General features: G+C 37.6%; 1 protein-coding gene across 1 annotated transcript in view; it reads right to left on the reverse strand.

The window, feature by feature from the left end:
• Positions 1–310: 310 nt before the first annotated feature.
• xpnpep2 (X-prolyl aminopeptidase (aminopeptidase P) 2, membrane-bound) overlaps positions 311–21,862 on the reverse strand; it is an 86,676-nt gene continuing 65,124 nt past the window's right edge. The window contains exons 15-22 of the mRNA XM_052022309.1: positions 18,424–18,495; positions 15,841–15,901; positions 13,056–13,125; positions 11,359–11,463; positions 9,065–9,127; positions 5,033–5,109; positions 2,770–2,868; positions 311–511 (exon numbers count right to left, since the gene is read on the reverse strand). Coding sequence (XP_051878269.1) covers positions 311–511; positions 2,770–2,868; positions 5,033–5,109; positions 9,065–9,127; positions 11,359–11,463; positions 13,056–13,125; positions 15,841–15,901; positions 18,424–18,495 — 748 coding nt within the window. The remainder of the gene's footprint in view (positions 512–2,769; positions 2,869–5,032; positions 5,110–9,064; positions 9,128–11,358; positions 11,464–13,055; positions 13,126–15,840; positions 15,902–18,423; positions 18,496–21,862) is intronic.

Consider the following 21,862-nt stretch of genomic DNA (forward strand, 5'->3'; position numbering starts at 1 on the left):
CTTCTCTTCATGGGAATTTTATATAAAAATTGATGACACTTCCTATAAAGTAGGGTATAACTGCAGTATTTTTTGAAACTGGACAAACTGGTATGTTTTATATTTCTGTAGTTGAATATTAGTACCAAGTGCAAGTGTTACCTTAAAATCACAGTGGATCTTAAAGCAACACCTGAACTTCACACTAATGTACCTGGAAGAACCCAATACACTGCAATGGAAATAATTTATGGGATTTCTTTTAGTTAAAGAAAGACCCAGTCAGAAGGCTGTAAAAAAAAAAGATTAGAACTGTGAATGTTGAGCATTGTTATTGAAGATTTCCCTGCAACATTTGGTTTCCCATCAGGACTCCAACCAGAAGAGGCAATGATGATGTCACAATAGCACTGTGTGAAAATGGTTGTGTGTGTTTCTGAAGCCAATTATACTCTTCTATTAAGTTTTGTGCTTTTAGTTCAGGAGACACTATCTTCCAGATCTTGTCATAGTAATTGTTAAGCCACTCAATCTGGAAAAGAGAACATAGGAAAAAAACACCTTTAAGTACTGGCACAATAACAGGAATATTATCATCTTTAAATTTGTTTTCAAATTCATTTTAAGTGGTAGCTGTATCATTGTGCTATACTCTGCAGACAGAGACTTAGACTGGAGGGGATAGAAATTTATCCCTAGTTACCTCACTAAAAAGTGTGAGCACATCAGTCAATAATACGTTCACCTCTGCATATTCCATTGCATTGATTTCATTGGATTTAAGCATATGGAGGTGGAAATAAATTTAGCTCCATAAATTCCAATTTTTGACATCCTAGCAAGAAGCATGAGTTGATTTGAAGTATTTTGTGCTTTGCATGTCCTTCCTATGTTCCTTAAGACTGCTGGCTTTAGAGATCACTTAGAACTGTGCATTTTACTGTCCATTGAACTGAACAACTGCTGCTAAAAATGGAGTCCTAAGAAAACTCATTATCTCAGTCAAAAGAACTTTAATGGGAAAATATTTCCCTGGTTTGCATTTGTAAACATTTTCTTTTTGATTACATTCCACTGTCATAGCACAGCATGACATGAGCAAACCTTTCTCCCAAAAGAAGCCTCTAAACTTGGCTACTCAGTTCCCATTCAAGGGTGTTTTTTTTGGTCATGTTATAACAGTTATCTTAGAGCACTCAAAATATGACACTGCTCAAGCCAGAACAATTCAGAGCTATTTAAATATTTCATTACAACCCACTTTATATAATCTATTTTTTCCTGAGATGGTTATAAACTTCTATTTCTAATTGGCAATTAAATTTGCATGAGTGATGCACAGGAAGGCTGGTGTGGAAAATTAGAAAATGTTATGCTGATGGAGTGGAGGTTACTTCTATAAGGTTAGGGGTCTCAAGAGGGAACTTCATTCTGTATCTAAATATGTCACTCTTAACAATTCAAGTGATCAGAGGCTACCTCAGAGGTCCAAAATGGGAATGTTTTCATTTCTCAGAATTAAATTTCTCAGCCTGATGAATATCAAATTAAAAAAAAGATTGAAGGTTCTTGATTCCACCTGCAGGCTATGGGCAATAAAACTGATAATGTATTCTTTACAAGAAATAGGGGTGGGAATTTGACTCTAGTTACCTCGCTAAGCAGGTGCAAGACTATCAATCAATGGATGTGTTCATCTCTGCAAATCCTATTGTTTTGGTTTGCACTCAGGCAATGCTCAGTTCCCAGTCACAAAGCAGAAGACTCTTCTGCTGGTTTTCCTTCACATTTTGAAAACTTACAATATTTTCTTTGAAATGGAGCAGAATACTTATGTGGAAAAGACATGAACATTAAATAGGCTCTTATGTGAGATGATAGCGTGTCCCTCCTCTTATTTTTTTTGATTAAGCTTATTCAGAGTGGCCAGAGGAAGTTGGGCGTGTCTTTTTCTTTCTAATGGTGCCCAGTTAAAAGGATTCTCATTGGGCTTGAATGGCAAATATAAGAGTAAGGGAGAAGACAAATGCTGCCATTTTCTGTAAAAGTAGAACCAGGCCCAATGCTGGAGGGTGCTAGATATTGTTTTTGGACAATGGTCATTCTTCATCCTTAACTTTAGTTGGTAGTGGCTGTGCCTTGACAAATGAACATCTGCCCAACTTAACTAGTTCAAACATGGAAATCTAGACGAGCACAGGTGGAATGCACTGTCTGTACTACACATTGCTGCTGTAAATGTTATTGAAGCAATAAAGTGCAAAATGGTGTAGGGTGAAATTTAGGGAGAGCTGCAGCCCTCTTTAGTTAAAGTATCTGAAAAGGAGAATCCGAGGTTTTCCCATCAATGTTATCTCAACCTGTCTGAAATAAATGAATGAACAATAGAGTGAAAATACCTTGATTGGATAATCTCGGTAATAGTGTTGTATGTAATGATAAAGATAAATTATTAGCATATTCTTTTCTCAGCAATTTCCAAATGCTTAAATGAGATGTGTGATGATCTGAACAAAAAATGTGTTTAAATGCACAAATACAAACTTTTCAATTTTTATCACCTGTAACTTGAAAAACGTACGCCAAAATGTTTTGCAGGAATGTTACCAGACAACATTAGATATTTGGACCAGTATCTAAAAGCTTGATCAAAGTCTTAGTTTTTAAGAAATGTCTTTAAAGAAGAATGAGAGATAGACAGGTGGAGAGGTTTGGGAAGGAATACTTGAGCTTGGGGCTTAGACATCAACAATAATACATTTTCTTGCAAATAAACAACTAATCACTCACCTGCTGCTCATTCATGATAGAAAGGTCAATCAGTTTTCTTTCATAAGGAACAAGTGACACATGCTCAAAGGTCAGGTAGGGGTTTCCTCCAAACATATACTGCACAAAAGAACGTTTAAGATGATTCTTATTTCATCTGCATTTCAAATGATACATGAATCATGTGTGGTAGCATTCTAAGTATTTCCTATGAAACTGCATTTCAGCATCAACTCATTTAAATACTAGTCTTAATCCAATTTTTCAATAAGTTACTCTGATCAGAATCAAAATTCCATTTCTTAGAATTTTTAACATTCAAATAGAGGAGATTATGATGTCATGTGGTGAAAGGCATTTAACTGTTTAACAAAGTGTATTAAAATGGAAAGCAATCTTGTCTGTCTTCTATCAAATGTAGGTTTGGCTAATGTGAGGCATTTTTCAGTAAAATAAAAGAAACATTCACTGGGAAGTTTGGATTACACCAGAACAAAGGAAAAGGGAACAGCTGTAAATCACACAGAGAGCCTCTCTGACCTGCTGTAGCATTCTACAAGGTCATGGTTGATCTGCTACCATATCTCCACTTTCCTGCCTGATCCCCATATCTCTGTATTCTCCTGGATTCCAAAACCTATTAAACTCAACCATGAAAATATTCAATGACTGAGCATCCACAGATGCTAGGATAGAGTGTTCCAAATTTTCCCCAACAGTTTTGGTGAAGCAATTCCTCTTACCTGACTCCCAAATACCTGACATCTTAAAATGAGAAAAAAAATGCTTAGTTTTAGACTCTTCATCTAGGGGAAACGTTCATAACATCAACCTTGTCAAGTCCATTAAGAATATTATATGCTTCAGTGAGATCTCTTTTCATTCTTCTTAACTGTACAGAATATGGACCCATTTTACTCAATCTACATGAGAGATAGCCTAGAAAACATTTGTTATACCACATCCCAGGCAAGTGAGTATATTCCTCCTCCCATAAGAGGACCAAACCTATACACCACATTCCTGGTATGGTCTCAGCAAGCTCTGTATAATTGAGCAAAACTCTCGATTCTTGCAATCCAGTTCCTTGAAGAATTGATCATCATGCCATGTGCCTTCATAATTGCATTCTGTCCTGCATATTAACTTTTAGTTATTCATATATGAGGACACACAAGTCTCTCTGAACTACAGTTAATCATTTTAAAAACATTCTGTTTATTACTCCCATTCTGTTATTGACCACATTTTCCCAATTTTACTTGATCTGCTATATTCTTGCCCACCCACTTAATAGATCATAAGAAAAAAAGGAAGAGCAGGCCATTCATTTTGACCATGCATTTAGATCATGGCTGATCCAACTTTCCTTGTCCTCTTTCCTTCCTATCCCCATAACCTTTGATTCCCTTGCTGATTAAAAATTTACCTCAGTTTTGTATATATTCAATGATTCAGCCTGCACAGTGTTCTGGGAGCAAAGAATTCCAAAGAACCACAACCATTTGAAGGAAGCAATTCTTGCACATTTCAATCTTAAATGGGTGCCCACTAATTCTGAGACAATGCCCTCTGGCCCTTGGCTCTCCTATGAGGAGACATAACCTTCTACTATTCAACTTATCAAACTCTTGAAGATCACCTCTCACTCTTCCAAATCCCAATCAGTTCAGACCCAATCTATTCAACTTTTGCTGATAAGACAATCCTTCCATACTCAAGATCATCCGAATGAATCTTTGAATTTCCTTCAGAGATAATATATCTTTCCTTCAATATGTGGATCAAAACTGTACACAATACTCTAGATGTGGTCTCATCAGTGCCTTGTATACTTGACTTCTTTACTTTTATTTCTCAACACCTTTGAAATAAAAGTAAGCATTAGACTATTTTTGTTTCTCTTCTTAAGTGCTGATGCTCTTAAGATGAATATTTCATGAAATAAATAAAGCCAAAACTGAAGAAAATGGAATTTTGAAATATTCCATTTTCTTCAGTTTTGGCTTTATTTATTTCATGAAATATTCATCTTTGTTCATAAGGATTTCCACCTTAATGGCTGCAATTTGCTTTCAATTCAATGCCATACTTTTACACAGCTATGGGACTGTACTTCCATGGGGTTCTTAGGTGAGTGCATTCTAAACTCTAAATGCTGCTGAAAATGCAAAATACTTTTATATGATCCAAGTGCAATCCCTTTATAAGGATATTTTCTGTTAGCTGAACAGGATTGTCTGACTGGAACGCTTGAGGTATATGTAAGACAATCAAGTGTTACCTTAGTGTCTGCCTTTACTACCATGACAATATCTTCAATCCGAATTCCAAATTCATTATCTTGATAATAACCAGGCTCTGGAAGAAGAAAATTAACCAATACAACATATGCCATAAAGGGTTGCCCTGGAGAATAATACCAAGGATGCAAATTTAGATCTGAAATCACTGTTCTTTACATAAATGCCTAGAGATTAAAGAATGTTAAACTCCAGGTGAATAGCGGCCAAAAAAAAAAGCTCAAGGGTTAACATTTGGAAAATTCAGTAGCATTGTGTGCTACTGAATAGGCCTTAAACCAGGAAAGTGGTTTCCTTATTCCCCATTATAGTACATCACTGGATAATCAATTATGCCTGTTAACTTGATGTCATTGGGAGGCTGAGCCTTGCCCCGATGTCAGCTGTGGACTCCCCCAGCACTGTTTCGTATTCATTTGGGAGCTCCATCAATATTGGCTCTGAAGTGTGTTTACAGGAGTGTGCCAGCTCATGAAGTAGATAAGTTATAGTGAGAAGTTTATTTACAGTTATATTATTACTTATTACATTTCACATACATACTTTCTTTGCTTCTGTACTTACATTAAAGTGGTATTTACAGTTTTTAGGACTTGAGACTGTTTGTGGAACCTAACCCTTGTGAAAGTTAAGGGTTTACTGTATAAATTCTCCTCTCCCTATATGTAAGAGTTGCAAGTTCACCCTTGCAAGTCTTTTTCTTTTTAAATACCCGCAGAACCTCTTACAATCTGACTTTATACTTATGTTGTGGCACAAAAAATGTTGCAGTGATGTCAGAGGTCACTGGAGAGTCAATCTTGACATTGTTGTCCAGTGAGGCTGATTCTGATTGGCAGATTAATATTAATAAATCCCACCCACTTTGTCAGTTAACAGCAGGCTTGTTTGTGCATACTTGGAGACTGAACTCAACTCATGTCCACTCATTCACTGAGACATATGGGAAGATGGGCCTGATGCTCAACATCTGCAAAATGGTCCTCTGGCAACCTGTCCCCATTCTACAACACCATGCTTCCCATACCTCAAGAGAATTCAAAGTGAAAACAGATGTCATTAATGAAATTCACAATCACCTTCAGTTTGCTAGCAGATGATTTTGTTTGACTGAGGAATAAGGTCCTGGAAGATCAAGATCTCAAACCTTTCACAAAACTCATTGTCAACCAGGCAGCAGTAATTCATTCCCTTCTGTATCCTTCTGAGATTTGGACTACCTACAGCAGGCACCTCCAGTTACTACCAATGCTGTCTCCACAAAATCTTCCAAGTCTACTTGAGGGCTAAGTGAACCAATATTGGCATCCTCTCCCAGATCAACATCCCCAGCACTGAGGCCCTAATTACACTCAATTAGTTCTGTTGGGCAGACCACATCATTTGCATGCCCAACACCATACTTCTGCAACAGACACTCTATTCCAAGCTCTGTCACTGGGAAGAGATTACCAGATGGATGGATTAAAAGCTTCAAGGATGTTTGCAATATCTCCTTGAAAAAGTTCAATATCCCCACTAATTCCTAGGATTTCCTAATCCACAATTGCTCAACATAGATTGGAAGAAGTTGGGATGAACTTAGAGCCTCGAGTCTACACATCAGCAGTGAACGGAAGCTCAGCATAAGGACCACACCACCAAATAAACTACCCACTTGCCCATTCTGTTTCGCACCTCCTCCCTCATCTGCAGATCCTGCCTAGACTTCATCAGTCACCTTAAAACCCACAAAACTGCAGTGGAGACACCATTCTTGATCTTAAGGGACTGCCTAAGAAGGTAAGGTAAGAAACAAACTTGGAGCATGTTAAGGCAACAGAGGCAGAAGTGGAGTGCCTGAGATGGGTGTGGTGGAGATCCTGAGTGTGGAGATGGGCAGTGAGGGGTCTGAGGGGGTCAAAGACCACAAAGGGATAAGAAGGGGATGGGAAAGCTACAAGATTCATCATCCGCTCCTAACAGGCCAAGCTCTCTTCCTTCTCTGAGTGAATGCTCCATCTGTTTTATGGGCCGTGGTGCCAGGTGGCCACTGCTTGTAAGCAGTGATGGTAGAAATGTTCCTGCTGCAGAAGCTGGCTCACCTCCAGCATCAGGTGCCTGGTCATGCTGCAAAATGAACATCTGTTCCAAAACCACGAGCATTAAACCATATTAACAGAAGCATTCAAGAAAAAAAACTTTGCATAAGTAAATCAATACTTAACAGAACTTATAGTCTGGAGCTGGCTCCATCCCTCACTGTTAGGCCCTGCACATCATCAACTGGCGCTACGTCTGCCACATGGGTAGGACCAAACGAGGCCCCACCCATAAAATGGAGTAAATTGTGTCCCTTTTTAAAAAATGGCAGACATCACACTCCATTGAATTGGTCGTCTCTGTCTGCAGGTACACATGTGATTGAAAATCCTGGAAATGAAGCCCAGCCATGTTGGATGCCATGGGACACATTTGTGAAGCTCTGTGTATAAGCACATCAGATGCATGATAGACCCAGAAGGATGCAGTGAAACTTGCAGGTAGACACTGATTTTCCTTTAAGTTTTATATTTCATTAACATTGATATGCACAGTGCTGTAAAATCTGGGTAAATGAGCTGTTAAAACTTGCCATATGATCCTTGAAGTAAAAAAAAATCCTTGGAGCCATTTAATAAGAGTTTGATACAATGATAATGAACTGCTGATGTTTTTCCATAGAAGAGAGTTAAAGTGAACTTTGCTCAGCTTTAGATTGTTTGAACTTTGGTACTTCCACTATCAATAAAGTACTAACCCTGTTTATCTTTTTTTTTAAGATTTCCCTTTGTCCTAAAAGTTGCGACAAGTGGTAGCCAGGTCAGGAGATAAACCTTTGTGCCGCACAGCTGTTAAAGTGTTGTGACAAAACCTGCTATTATGAATGTTGAAGTGATAGAAAATGACCTTTGACCAGAGAAAGTTGATCTAGACATCCTCGCCACTTCTTAATGTTAACTGATTGTTACCTGATGAAGCATGAGAAGTATTTTTGGACATGAAACTATTTAACATTTTAAGAGCTCTGAAGCCCCAATGGAGTGAAGCTGCACTGCCTTGGGCATGCCTCTCATCATGCTCCCAGCATATATCAAACCAAGAGCTGATGAGCTGATTTGCTTCTTTTTTAAATTTGCCTCAGCATACAAAGATAGGGTAACATCAAAATTTCTTGCTCCATTCTCGTACGGAGGAAAATAAAATGGCCCAGTTCCTAATAAAGGAGATGGAACTTGAATCTTTTTATACTTGGTTACATACTTCACCCCACAGGCTGTTCACACGTTTACCTCTGTACTTCCATCTTCTTCCTCCTCATTGCCTTGTTTGATTCCATTAATTCTTTGGCCCTCTTATCCTGCTTAATATAAGTTCTCCATTGGGTTTTGATTCCTTATCCAGAATGCCACTGGTTACTCTAAAAGCTGGTGAATAAGTTGGTCCTTCATGAAAATCTCAGCTTGGCACAGTTGCTTGCACTCTAAACTGGAACATTCACATTTTTGAGAATGTGAACCTTTGCTGTAAAGTTAATGCAACTATATTGTCAGAGGTGTTATATTTCAGATGAGATGTAAACTAAAGCTCTGTTCATTTAGGACGATGTTAAAAAGCCCCATTCAGTGAACAGCAGGGAGCCCTGCTGGTATTCTGCCAACATTAGTCGCTCAACAAAGAGCAAAAAAACCAAATATATAGTTTGTTGCTTGTGAGATTTCGGTTGTCAGGTTTAGCTTAAGGATGTAATAATATGCTATAAGAATGCAACTTCCCTCTTTTATGGTACAATTTAATATGTTTCTTGACTCTAACATGTTAAATATTTAGTCTCCTCTCTTGAAACCTCATTGTTTTCCTTCCCTCAGTTCACTAGTATTCAAATAGAAGAATTCCACAAACCAATATCAAATATACAGGTTCTATGGCTTTTTTTATGCGCTTCTCTGAGAGTATTCTGTTGTTAAACTAAGCCCCTTAGAAGCAATGCCTACCAATAGATGTAAACATTCCCTCCTCAAGTGTCCATGTTTGACCGCTCCCAATGCCAACTGGCCCTGTGTATAAACAGAAGCAAAATCAAGATTATTATTATAAAGTAATTATTTTCAGATATTTCTAGTAACTGGTTAAGGCTCAAGATTCAATGGACTTAATAATTTCATACACATACTTAAAAACACTGATTCACTCTTGCACACACACACGAGCATATAAACACACATGGATATACGCATCAGATATATGCATGCCTGGACTGTGGAAGCTTCTTTAATGGTGTTTAATATTTTCAGATAATATTGCTTATTAATAAGCATTCTCTTTATATTTTATCTTTTTCCACAAATTCTCAATGCAATCTTTATAGTTTTACGTAGTTAAAAAGGAATAATTGCCTTGAAATTGGATGACACTTTAGCTTGTTCTCTAAGACATTGTTGGGTGCATTGCATTGTTAGCGCAACGCTATTACAGCGCCAGTGATCGGGGTTTGATTCCTGCTGTCTGTAAGGAGTTTGTATGTTCTCCCGTGTCTGTGTGGGTTTCATCCTGGTGCTCTGGTTTCCTCCCACATTCTAAAGACGTACGGGTAGGTTAATATGGGTTTAAAATGGGCAGCGTGGATTCGTTGGGCCGGAAGGGCGTGTTACCACGCTGTAAATAAAATTTTTTAAAAAATTTAGAAAACAAGTCTGCAATAGTGTGAGAATGGTTTGCGCCTCAAAGAATGCGTTGAATCATAACATTCCTGACAGAAGCAGTATCATTGTAATGCAGCTTCCCCAGCTCAGCATTTGGAAAAAATTGTCAGCCCTTAAAGGCACAATTCCCAAGACACCAGTAGTGACACAATGACATTGGTCACTATGGGGAAGAGGGACACTACAAGAGAAAGAGTTTTTGCAATTGTGCCTCTTCTCACAGGGTTATCTACCCCGGTATCATTTAGTACATCTAGCCCCATATTTTTGATCCCTGTATGATTATTGTTGAGCCAAATTTAACATTATTTTCCTGCTAGTTACATTCTCAAAGAGCCAAACGTTAGTTTGGAATGCAGTTGGTTTTGTTGTCTGAACACCATGAGCAGTCTGAATGCAGTGAGTTTTGAGGCTGCCTTGTGAAGTGTCCCAGCATCAGCAGAGTGACCCTTTAAATGATAAATGCAGTGCTTTATTCTCTTTGGGGTTTTTTGTGACTGTTAACCAAAGTGATCTCCTGGGCCTAGGAGTTCCAACTTACATCACAGGAGACTGAAACATGCAACACATGACAATCAATGTCATTAAGCACAGGTCTAATGATGGCAAAATGCTAACATGGATTGCAGCTGGAAGTGCCTGGTACAATTTTCCTAATGTGATTTATTCCAAGTAAAATCAATTTTGAATCATGTAGCACTAAAATAAATCACTTGGGAACCAATTTCTAGGCAATAGTATACAAAAGATTTAAGATCATGCTGTGTAATGGCAGCACATAAGGTTTTAATTCACTTGTCTGATAATTCAATTTCTGATATTTTAAGAGGTAATAGATATGCTAGCACTTCTACTGAAACAGTGGAGTCAGGAATATAGCACCGTTGCATTGAGTACTTCTCCGTAATCCCATAGGATAACTTCAAGGCCAAATTTTGTTTATGAACCCACAAAAACTCTGAGATCCCAACCACTCTGGTTGACAAATATTAGAATATTGGTCAAAGCTCAAAGCAACAGTACACAATGAGCATAATGGCAACATTTCAATCTTCTCGCAAAATTCTCTTACATCAAATAAGTTTGTCTCTTTTTGATAAAGCCCATTCTTCCCCTTTCTCTTAATCTCTTGACCCATTCAATTTAGTTTTAAAGAAGTAACTTTCTCATCAGAAATTCATATGCAATGTCTGCTCTTCTAGATGCAATTCTTCAAAGGGTGGTTAGCTGAAAATTTATCCCAATATTGTTGGATTCAATGGCATTTCCTGATCACAACTGAATTTTCCTTTGAGCCAATATCTGAATTGCTTTCTGGTTGCTAACATACTAATTTCAACCTGATAGTTTGGTTTTATGAACTTTCCATAGTGAAGGATTTCCTGTCAAGTTTCTATATAATGTTGAAAATTCTCATACACAAATGCTTTAGAATTGAAACTATAACATTTTTTCGTATTTTCAAATGCAGAAGGAGAAATCCTCATATTGCTATTGCAGCTTTCAGCACTTTAGCCCAACCCAAAGAAATAGTCTCTTCCTTGCTCTACAAAGCAGGAGTGTAATATTAGTTCAAACATGCTTACATTCATGAACACAGAGGAAGATGCCGATTCCGTGTCCAGTTCCATGCTTGTAGTTCAGTCCTACTTCCCACAATGCATGTCGAGCCCATACATCAAGTGAATCCCCTGATGTCAAACACATTATTAAAGTAACATAGACAGAATTTTACAGATTTAAAGGCAGTAAACATCCTAAAATACTTTTGAGCACACATTACTTTTCATAAATATTTTCATGAAGCTCACAAACATTGGATAAAGTGCTCCTCTTTCTATATTTGTTCTCAGATAGGCTGGTTTCACTGGTAAGACTAACATTTATTACTGTGGCTATGGATGGTAATTAAGTACTGGAGAATGATAAACTCCTGTGTTAAAAGAAGCAACTCCTTTGCTAAAGGAAACACTTGGGTGACTGAATGGTGCAGCTAATAGAAATGCTGCCCAAGAGCTAAGGTGACCCGAGCTCAACTGGGGAAGTTAATAGGTATGAAGGGAGAATAAAATGGGATTGGTGTAGGATCAATGTAAGCAGTAGCTAAATGTTTGGTGTGGACTTAGTGAGCTGAGGGGCCTGATTCCATGCTGTATAACTCAGTGACTCTTTGAAATATCTCCTTCCTATTTTTCTGGGTTGCTCATAATCTTATTATGTATCTCCTTCTTCTGCGTCTCCTTTCAGTTTTGTTTGTTCCAAAGAAACAAAGGTACAATTTTCCAGTTCAGAAAACCTGCTCATAAACCTTCTCTGTCCTGCACCCTCTCCAATGCAATGATATCTTACATTTATTGTGGTTATATATAGACAAGTTATGGCCTAAGTAACATTGTATTTAGTTCTAGCAATAACCTCACTGTAATATTATAAATCACAACAGCTTACTCAAAGTGATTAACTGATCAAATCAGAAACATGAAGCAAGATTTTCCCTAACTGAGTGGCCTGTTTATAAAATCAAAACAGGGGATGTTTTTAAGCACAATATTGTATGTGTGGGTGGTGTAAAATTCACAGTGAACTGGAAATGACAGAATGGGTTAGCTGATGCATGACATACCTCAAATGAAAAAGACCCCAAACAGCAAGCATGAAATTCTGAAAGCACACATGCTGTTGTTTTTTGGTGGGGTTTGGAGAACTTACAAATGTTAGTCATAATCTGTACTAACTATTCTTGTAGGTCAATAATGTGTCCACATTTTCTTATTAAATGAACCGATGTTACCCCTAATCATTGCAATGTATCCGTTTACTATTGTGCCAAGTTATGATTTATAGGCAGGGTGGCACTTATAGCTGGACATAGCCAAGAAGTATACTTTTATCATAAGTATAGTTATGCAGCAAATGATGTCAGTTTAAACAACATACTATACATAGGCCACACACTCTACTTATAAAGATCTCAGACCTAAACTTCAGAAACATCTGATAAAGTGATTTTCACAATAAAATAGAGTGATGGTAACATCATGCAAACTGGTTAGTGTTTTGAAATCAACCCAAAGAAACTAATTATATCCGATTCTGATGGAAACAGGGATGTCACTATCTGAAGCCAAAACTCAGGGTGATCTAATGAATACTTTCTATGGCATATGTGTGGTTGAAGAGCCATTGGTAGTGTACACAAAGTTTTTTGATTTTCAGCAGACAAACCTTCCTGTTGAAAGCATTCAATCATAAGCAGGGCTTGTTCACTCCATTGCTGCCTTACCAGTTGTTGTTGCAGGGAAGATAGATCGAGCCAGGTCAATCTGTCCCATCAGTACCCGAGTGTAAGCTTCCTGATAAATATTTAAATGTACACAAATCATTAAAGAACAATATTGTTCTAAATCCGTAAATTAAAGTGAACTTTTTATTTGTTTTATTGAGGAACTTTTCATTTTAATTAAATTCAACAGTTCTAAATGTTTTGGCATAATTTCAGAAATCTGTTCAAGAAAAAAAGTACAGAATGCATACTCTAATGGGAATATTTGAATAAAAATATAGATTTTTTTATAAAGATCTTTAAACATTATTATAACTTAATTAAAGTTTAAGCAAGTAATAGTAAAACTTATACAGGAGAAGATAGAAACAAAACAATTGTTCCTTTGAATAGAGGAACAAAGACCAAAAGTTACACAAATTTTTAAAAGGAGTTTGAGCAAAAAAGCCATCAAATGGATGAACTGTTTTCTAAAATTTATTCTTCAGTTAGGATGATGAATATTAGTTACTCCACAATCATTGTGATTTGGGGTGTCTTACATTTGGAAATTTGCAAGCAAGGAATTTCATTGCACCCTGGTGTACATGATAATAAACTGATCTGATCTGTAAAGATGATTTGACTCCAGAATGAAAGAATGTTGGTATTGATTCTGCAGATTCTTGGTGTGTATTCTGGATATACAAAACTGTAAACCAGAAGATAATTTGTAAAAACTTCTTTTGTTTGAATTGTATGCATTAAGTACCAGAGTGAAGGAGTTTGTCCTTTAATGGAACCAAATTTGTAATAAAATGTAATACAACATGCAATAAGTGCACCACTATGGGTGGAAATTTGTCTAATACTGATGGCTCGGTAGCTCCTGCACATGTAGGTAGCACTTACCTGTGCGGGGGTTATTGACCTCTTCCAGAATGCATTTAAGGCTTACTTCTGGATTGCATTGAAGATGATAAAAGATATATTCAAAATTACCGGTGGGTTTAATATGCTGCCTTGACGATGGCTTGTTTTCATGTGAATATTAAAATACACCCATCCATGAGTCATGCCAGTCAGCTGCCCAAATTTATGGCACCAAGGGTGACACTGTGCTATGAATAGTAATGATGAATAAGCTAGGATTGCTTCTTAATGGCTCTAGCCCTTACAAAAAGGGGAGAAAGTCCAGCAGAAGTGCCTGGAATCAAGCTTGTGCAAGGTTATTCCTCTTGTAGAAAGTGCCAGGCAATAACCATCATCAATGAGAATCTAATGATCTACCCTTGACATTCAATAGCATTACTATCAAGTTCCTGACCACTGACATCCTGGGACTTGGAGGGTTCACACTGAATCAGAATCAGATTTTTTGTCACTGACACATGACGTGAAATTTGTTGTTTTGCGGCAACATTACAGTGCAAAGACATATAAATTACAAAAATAAATAAGTAGTGCAAAAAAGAAGGAATAATGAGGTAGTGTTCATGAGTTCATTGATCATTCAGAAATCTGATGGCAGAGGTGAAGAAGCTGTTCCTGAGTTGTTGAGTTTGGGCCTTCAGGCTCCTGTACCTCTTTCCTGATGGTAGTAACGAGAAGAGGGGTAACCAGAACAGGTCAGGGGCTGGGTACCATGTGGCATGTGACTCACCTCCTGGCACCATGGGCTGGACTCCACCTACAAAGAGATAGAATACCCTCCACTTGCTTAGACGAGTGCAGCAATTATACTCAAGAAGCTAAATATCATCCAGGACAAGGGAGCCTCTGAATGCAGAACATATCCACAACCCTAAATATTATTTCCTCCACCACTTATGCTCCATGGCTGCAGTGTGTGCCATGTACAAAATGCACTGCTATTGGTCGCTGAGGGTACTCCAAAAGCATCTTCCAAACCTGCAACCTCATACCAAAATCGAAGGAAATGGCAGATCGGGAGAGGACCATTATCTGCTGGTTCCCTCTAAACTGTATACCATCCTGACTTGGAAAGATCATTGTTGCTTCATCTTTGTTTGGTCTAAATCCTGGAGCTCTCTACTCAACGGGATTTTAGGAGAAGGACTGCAGTGCTTCAAGTAGCTGGTTTACAAAAACCTCCTCAAGGGCTGTTGGGGTTAGGCTGTGACACCCTCATCTTGAAAAATGCAAAATAAAAAAAATAAAGTTATCTCCAGCACTCCTCTTTTTAAGGAGAACCACAATTACTTTTTCCAATCATTTTCTTTGGGAAAATCAAAACAAAAAACTTCAGATACTGGAAATCTAAACAGCAAGTGCTGGAAATACTCAGTAGGACAGGTTGCATTTGTGGGAAGAGAAACAGAGTTAATGTTTCAGATTAAAAATCCTCCATCAGAATTGGGAAGAGGACAAAAGAAGCTTGTTAGGCTGCAGGGAGGGGTGAGGGAAGGGAATGTCTTTGATCGGGTTCTTCGGGAGTTGAGGTTACAATCCTGGCTTGTATCCCTTATACATTTTCCTAGAACTCTGGTGGAAAAACTTTGCTGGAATATGATCATAAAAGGAATATCTTGCTAGATGTGTTGGGGGGGGGGGGGGTGGTTGAGGTGGGTCTGTTAAAAACAGTTCTGGTAATCCATTGCTACCTTAGTTGGTATCAACTAACCCCATACAGTTTGAAGATTGATGCTGGTTCATTGACAAGCTCAACAGAAAATTATTTATTTTCATTTCAGGCCCCGGCACAGTGAAACCAGGGCTAATGATCATATCCATGGAAATCAGCGCAATGAGGTGATTACATAGACAGACTTCCAAGTTCACCTACCTTTTGAAAATCAGTTGGCGTTCCCCAGTGAACTGTACGGGTAATATCAGTTGTACCATCTCTGAGTTTTTAATACAAAGCAAGAATGATTAAAACAAAGCATTCTTACATAAAAGGCACAAAGTGTTTGACCATCACTATTGCTTCCAACAAATGACTTCTTCCAACTAGTGTTTCTAGCAAAGTCAACTGGGCATTTTTCCACCGAATTTTAAACACAGATTGTGTTCAGCACAATAGAATCTTCCTTCATCTTTTGCAATAGTTGTAATAACATCATGCTAACAATTGACCCTCATCTAAGTCATTACATTTACCCTCAGGATTAATTAAAACATTTCTGCTAATTTTTCTTATATGCAGATCTTTAAGGAGGCTTCAGGATGTGCAAGGACACTTATTGGAACACGTTGGTATTGTCAAATTTACCAATACTGTACGCCAATCTAACCAGTTAATAGTGCTATTTTTTTTTAAGAAGTCATTTTAAACAATTTTATGTTAGTTACTTGCAAGGGCTATAATTTATATTTTTCTGGTAAATCCATTTTCAGCTACATTAATCGGAATTCACATAATCACTTTTTTCTAGATCAAAAATATATTTTAAAGCAGGATTTAAAATGTGTTTACATTTTAAAACATTGTCCTGTTTCACAGCAAATGCTATATCTGCAACAAGCAAATGTGGTTGAATGGAAATCAGGAGCAAGGGAAATATTTCAAAATGAGCACAACTTAGACTGGAATTGGCAACTGCACTGGGAACTCTATCCGCTAACTTCCCATCTTTGGAAAGATCCCAAAACATTTTACACTCAATAAGTCTGATGTACAGTCATTTCATGATGTTTCATCAGCGAATATAGCAGCTGTTTTGTGTAAAACTAGACCCTGCAAACAGGAATGAAGTGAATGAGCAAACATTAGCATTGGTTGAGGGAAGGAGAGCTCCAAACTTTGGGATTAAGTGATTCAGAACATGGGAAATCTTACTGTATTTAAAGCATTAGAACCAGAGAAAACCCTTCCCAGTGTATACATCAAAGTATCTCACACTGGCTGTTCTGATATCTAAGCGTTGGTCTGAAAGGCAGAAAGTTTTTTTATAACTTGAAATCATTGATTTCATATTTTGGAGCATCTTGTAATGCAATTCCATGTTTTCATTGGATAAGGTTTGACTGACAAAAGGTAAAGCGAAATATGATTTCTTAATATACAGGAGACTGAAAATGTGTTTGTGAATCACCAAATGAGATTTTTTTTGACAAAATTACAGCATTATGCAGTGTTAGGGCCAATGCTTTCTGTGAATTAACATGCAATCCATTTCCAAGAGAAAAATTTCATCCTCGTCTCTATTTTACAGTATGATTAAAATCAGTTGTCTACTGTTCTTTGGTTCTTAGCAAGTGGCAAACAGGTTGGCCTAGGTTTTAGAGAATGCTGCTGCAATGGCTTACAAAAGAGTAATACAATTCATCCATGCCTATTTAGGTCATGGACTCACTGTTGAGATAGTGGAAATATGGTGAGATAGAAAAGGCGTTGCACATTCTTGGAGCTGCCTGGTAAAATAGACAAAAATACATTACAACTACCATTTTGTCACTTATTCATCCACATTGGATCCTGCTGCAGTGAACAATATCCAGCATGACAGATCCAAGGTCTAGATCTATCTTCCACATATATTCCCACTTCAATACATCTTCATTGCTGAATTCAAGAATAATCTTGCAGATTACAACACTCTGCCATTCTTATCTAGAGCTAAACACTCAACTGTCTCTCACAAGTAGCTTTATTATTTAACCCATATCTTCCACCTTTCGTTAATATTGATAATCCTCTACAGCTGAAACCCACCCTTTATTTTGGTTTAGATGAAAAGAACTACGATGTATTAAACATGAGGTGAACTTTGTTCAATTAACCTAAAATAATCTAAATTTATCTATGATGGAATCTAAAGAAAATTGCCAATAATTTGAAAAAAGGACACCTTTAGTTAAAAGAGGATTAATATAGCAAAATCCACAATCACCTCACTAATCACCTCAAAATTAGTATGAATGTTCCAAAGTATTGTGTAATAAAACAGGACTCAGATTAAATCGTTAGTTACATTCAGTTCACTGTGTTTCATTGAAATATTGGGCAATGCCCAATTGTCGAGGTGGAGAAAAGAAAACAAAAATAAGTTTGAATTCATGACCAAAGCAGGAAGGGATTTCCAATGTTTTGAAGTTATGGGGGAGGATGAGTTAATGCTTGAGTCTTAATTTATAATGGGGCTTGGAAGTCAAGATGCAATGTTTGCAGGGAGAATTGACCAGGAACTTGCCGCCTGCAACCCCTGATTATTCTGTAGAGTTGTTCTAAATTAAATTTACTGTTTATGATCATGCCTCAGTCTTGGACATAAATGGATGACCTTCTATTGCTGAATTTGCCCTGCTGCATAGATATAGGGTAAATGTTCACCAACATGAATTATTTCTGTCATGTAATAAAAGGGATATTAATTTAACATAGACTGGTACTTTGCACTGTCCATTTGTGCGTGTTGATACTTACAGGTACTGGCCTCCAGAGTCAACCAAATACATTTCATCAGGTGTCAGCTTCCTTTTGGTTTCTTCATTGGGGCTAAGCCAAAAAGTGAACAAGAAGTCAGAGACACTGATAGCTCTGATCCAGGAAAACAGCCGCAGGTTTGAATGAACTGACAGAGTTTAACTGCAATTTTGTTTTAATTAGCAGCACAATTACTTCAGCACATCTTGAATTTGTAAGAAAATGTTTTTTTTCTTCCTTATGCATCCTCAAAATGCTGAAATTGAGACATTGAACAATACACTTATTCTAACTCAACAAAAGAGGTCCTGGCCCTCTCCCTCGACATTCAATGGCATTGCCATCACTGACCCACTCTGCAATAACACCTCAGGTCCATCATTACCTTGAAACTAAACAGGGTTAGCCATAAAAGTACTGTGGCTACAAGAACACATCACAGGCTGGGTATCCATTTGTCTTCACAAATCCTTTACAGAATCAATAGAGCGATGATGGAAAAGCTTTCATCTGCCTGGAGAGTGAGCTCCAATAACACGCAGGAAGCTCAATATAAGGCATTCAGCTTTATTGTCATCCCATCCATTATGTTAACCATTTACTCCTTCCACCACTGGGGCACCAAGGGTTGCAATATGTGCAGAGAACCCTGCAGCAATATGCCAAAGCTCATCTTACCTCCCAATCACATAACCTCAATCCCCTGAAAGGACAAGGGCAGCAGGCTTTAGGGAAAACCATCATCTACAAGTTCATCTCCAAATTGGAATCAGAATCAGGTTTATTATCACTGACATATGCTGTGAAATTTGTTGTTTTTGCAAATGCAAGACACGAAAATTACTATTTTACGTTACAAAAAAATAATAAATAATGCAAAAGAGGAATAACAAGGTAGTGTTCATGGACTATTCAGAAATCTGATGGCAGAGGGGAAGAAGGTGTTTCTAAAACATTGAGTGTGTGTTTTCAGGCTCTTTTACCTCCTCCCTGATGGTAGTAATGGGAAGAAGGCATGCTTCACACTTCATTCTGACCTGGAAATATATCATTGTTCCTTCTTTGTCATTTGATTTAAATCCTGGAACATTCTACACAGCAGCAATGTGTGAACATCTTCATCACAAGGACCATGGTTCTAAAAGGCGACTTACTTCCACCCTGTCAAGGGTAATAATAATGGACACTAAATGCATTGCCAGTGATACTAGAAAATAGAAATGAACTGAAACAAATTCCTGGAACTTAAATTCCTTAATTCCATTATTCTTTCTCCTAATAACTGATCTTTCAAACTCAGTTTCAATATCTTAGGTATTTGCTTTTGTGAGACAATGGGGAATAGCATTTGAGGAACCTAAACAAAACACATTGGAACATTTAGCCTCTCTTTCACTACGTGTTTGTTTCTATTTTGATCACAGCTTCTTTGAAAGGTCAGTGTTTCTCCTTTGTATGCCTTCCACAATGCTGACTAACCACCTAACTTCTGAACTTTGCCCTTAGAGTGTTAAAACTAAGATTGAAATAGCATATGGAAGTGAAATGTCTCTTGATGCACTGATACAGTGCGCTTAATAAGACAGCAAACAATGCGAAATGACAGTAATGGGACTGACTGCATAACAGTGTTGTTGTCAACCATCGTGGATTGCCTAAAACCTTTCTCGAATGGGACTTGGATCTCTAGATAGACAGCTGCCAGGGATATTTCTTTACCTAGTGGTTCCTAGTTTATATTATTCCCTATCAATTTGACACCTATGACCAATCACAGTAATTTTTTAGCTAATTAGTGGAGGTGGTGCAGATAGGTGTTCTCACAATATTTAAAAAGTATCTGGACAAGCATTTGAATTGTCAAGGCCTAGAAGGCTAGAGACCAAGTGCTGGTAAATGGGATGAGTGCAGATGGGTACTTGATGGCTGGCATGGACATGGTGGGCTGAAGGGCCTGCTTCTATGCTGTATGGCTCAATGAATGTGTATGTCTATTCTGTTTATGAAGGGGAAGGGAAGATTTTCAGAAACATAAGCTCTTAGACCAGGGAGGACACTTTGTTCTAAAAACTTGAATTTGATGTCACAATCAGAAGTTGACTTCTTGCTGTTCCAGGGATATAATAATCTTTTGGCCTTAAGGAGCAGACCAGGTCAAATATAGATGCACCTCAGCAATGGAAATAAAAATTTGCAAATTGATTGACAGAATTCTTCTGTCCTTAAAAAGGAATTTGGCTTTGAAATTTGACGATGCTGTATTCATATTTTGCAATTAATGGTTACTGCTAGTATTTCAGTGGCCTGGTCTTTAATGGGACTTTAGCAGGTGAGTTGCCTCTTAGTCTCTGCAGTGTTGCTTCCTAATGAAAGTGAAGGTTGAGTCTAAATAGTGGAGGTACCTCACACCACACTGTTTAGGTAGTGCCCCCGTGCACCATTCATTGAGTTTCGTCCAAATTGGATTCCATCTGGACAATGCCATAACAAATCTGATGGTTTTATTAAAAATATATTCAGCACAATGGGGAGGTCAGTCCCAGGATTTTCCTCATGTTTCCTGAGCTATTCTACTTGGCTCCAATAATCCGTAAATATTTGGAGTTCACAATTAACAAATTATCTAACTTTAATTTTATTTCTTAAATTATGCTGTTTTCTCATTGTATATGAACTAATTCACCACATGGCTGGAGTTGGAACAGCTATGTGAAATGTGTAGCTGAAATATGATCTGTGACCAGAGCCAGTGATCTGTTGAGGAGTGGCATCTTTTACAGATCCTTCTAGTTTCTACACTTACTGCCTATGGTATATTTTGCTGCCTGAGTTTTGCAATGTTGGATGAAATGTCTCAGAGGAAGTAAAAATTCTGTTTTTCATGCACATCTGGCCAACAATAAATCACAGACCCTTGTTAACAAGAGGCAAAATTCCTGTCCTAACAAGAAAATATGAATGGTACCATTTACTCCTTATAATTAATGGCCCACTAATGAAATTGCAGGAAGGTATGCTCAGAAACATCCAATTTCTAAGGGTATGATTGCATTAGAGGGCTATTCATTATCAGAAAACAAGCATTCTCTTACATCTAATTAAAAAGGGAATTATCAACCCTTTTTAAAAGTATGCATTCTGAATTTTAAACATTTTGACCACTTTAGTTAAATAGGCTTTCTGAAAATATTCATGAGGACTGGCTATGAGATTATATTTGTTTGAAGTTGATTAAACTAACTGCTTATGTCAAGATTACAACTCAGCCACTGACCTCCAGATTCGGTCTATTATGACAAATGGAGGAGCTGGTTTAAGGTCGGAATAACAACACTTATTTTTGTTGCCAGCAAGGCTAAAAACTTGTCAAGCCTAAAAACTTGTCAAGCCTAAATGGAATGATATTTAGTGCTCGTTAAAGTAAGAGTATATTAGGGGA

The sequence above is a fragment of the Pristis pectinata genome, chromosome 8, assembly GCF_009764475.1.
Source record: "Pristis pectinata isolate sPriPec2 chromosome 8, sPriPec2.1.pri, whole genome shotgun sequence".
NCBI classification, from domain to species: domain Eukaryota; kingdom Metazoa; phylum Chordata; class Chondrichthyes; order Rhinopristiformes; family Pristidae; genus Pristis; species Pristis pectinata.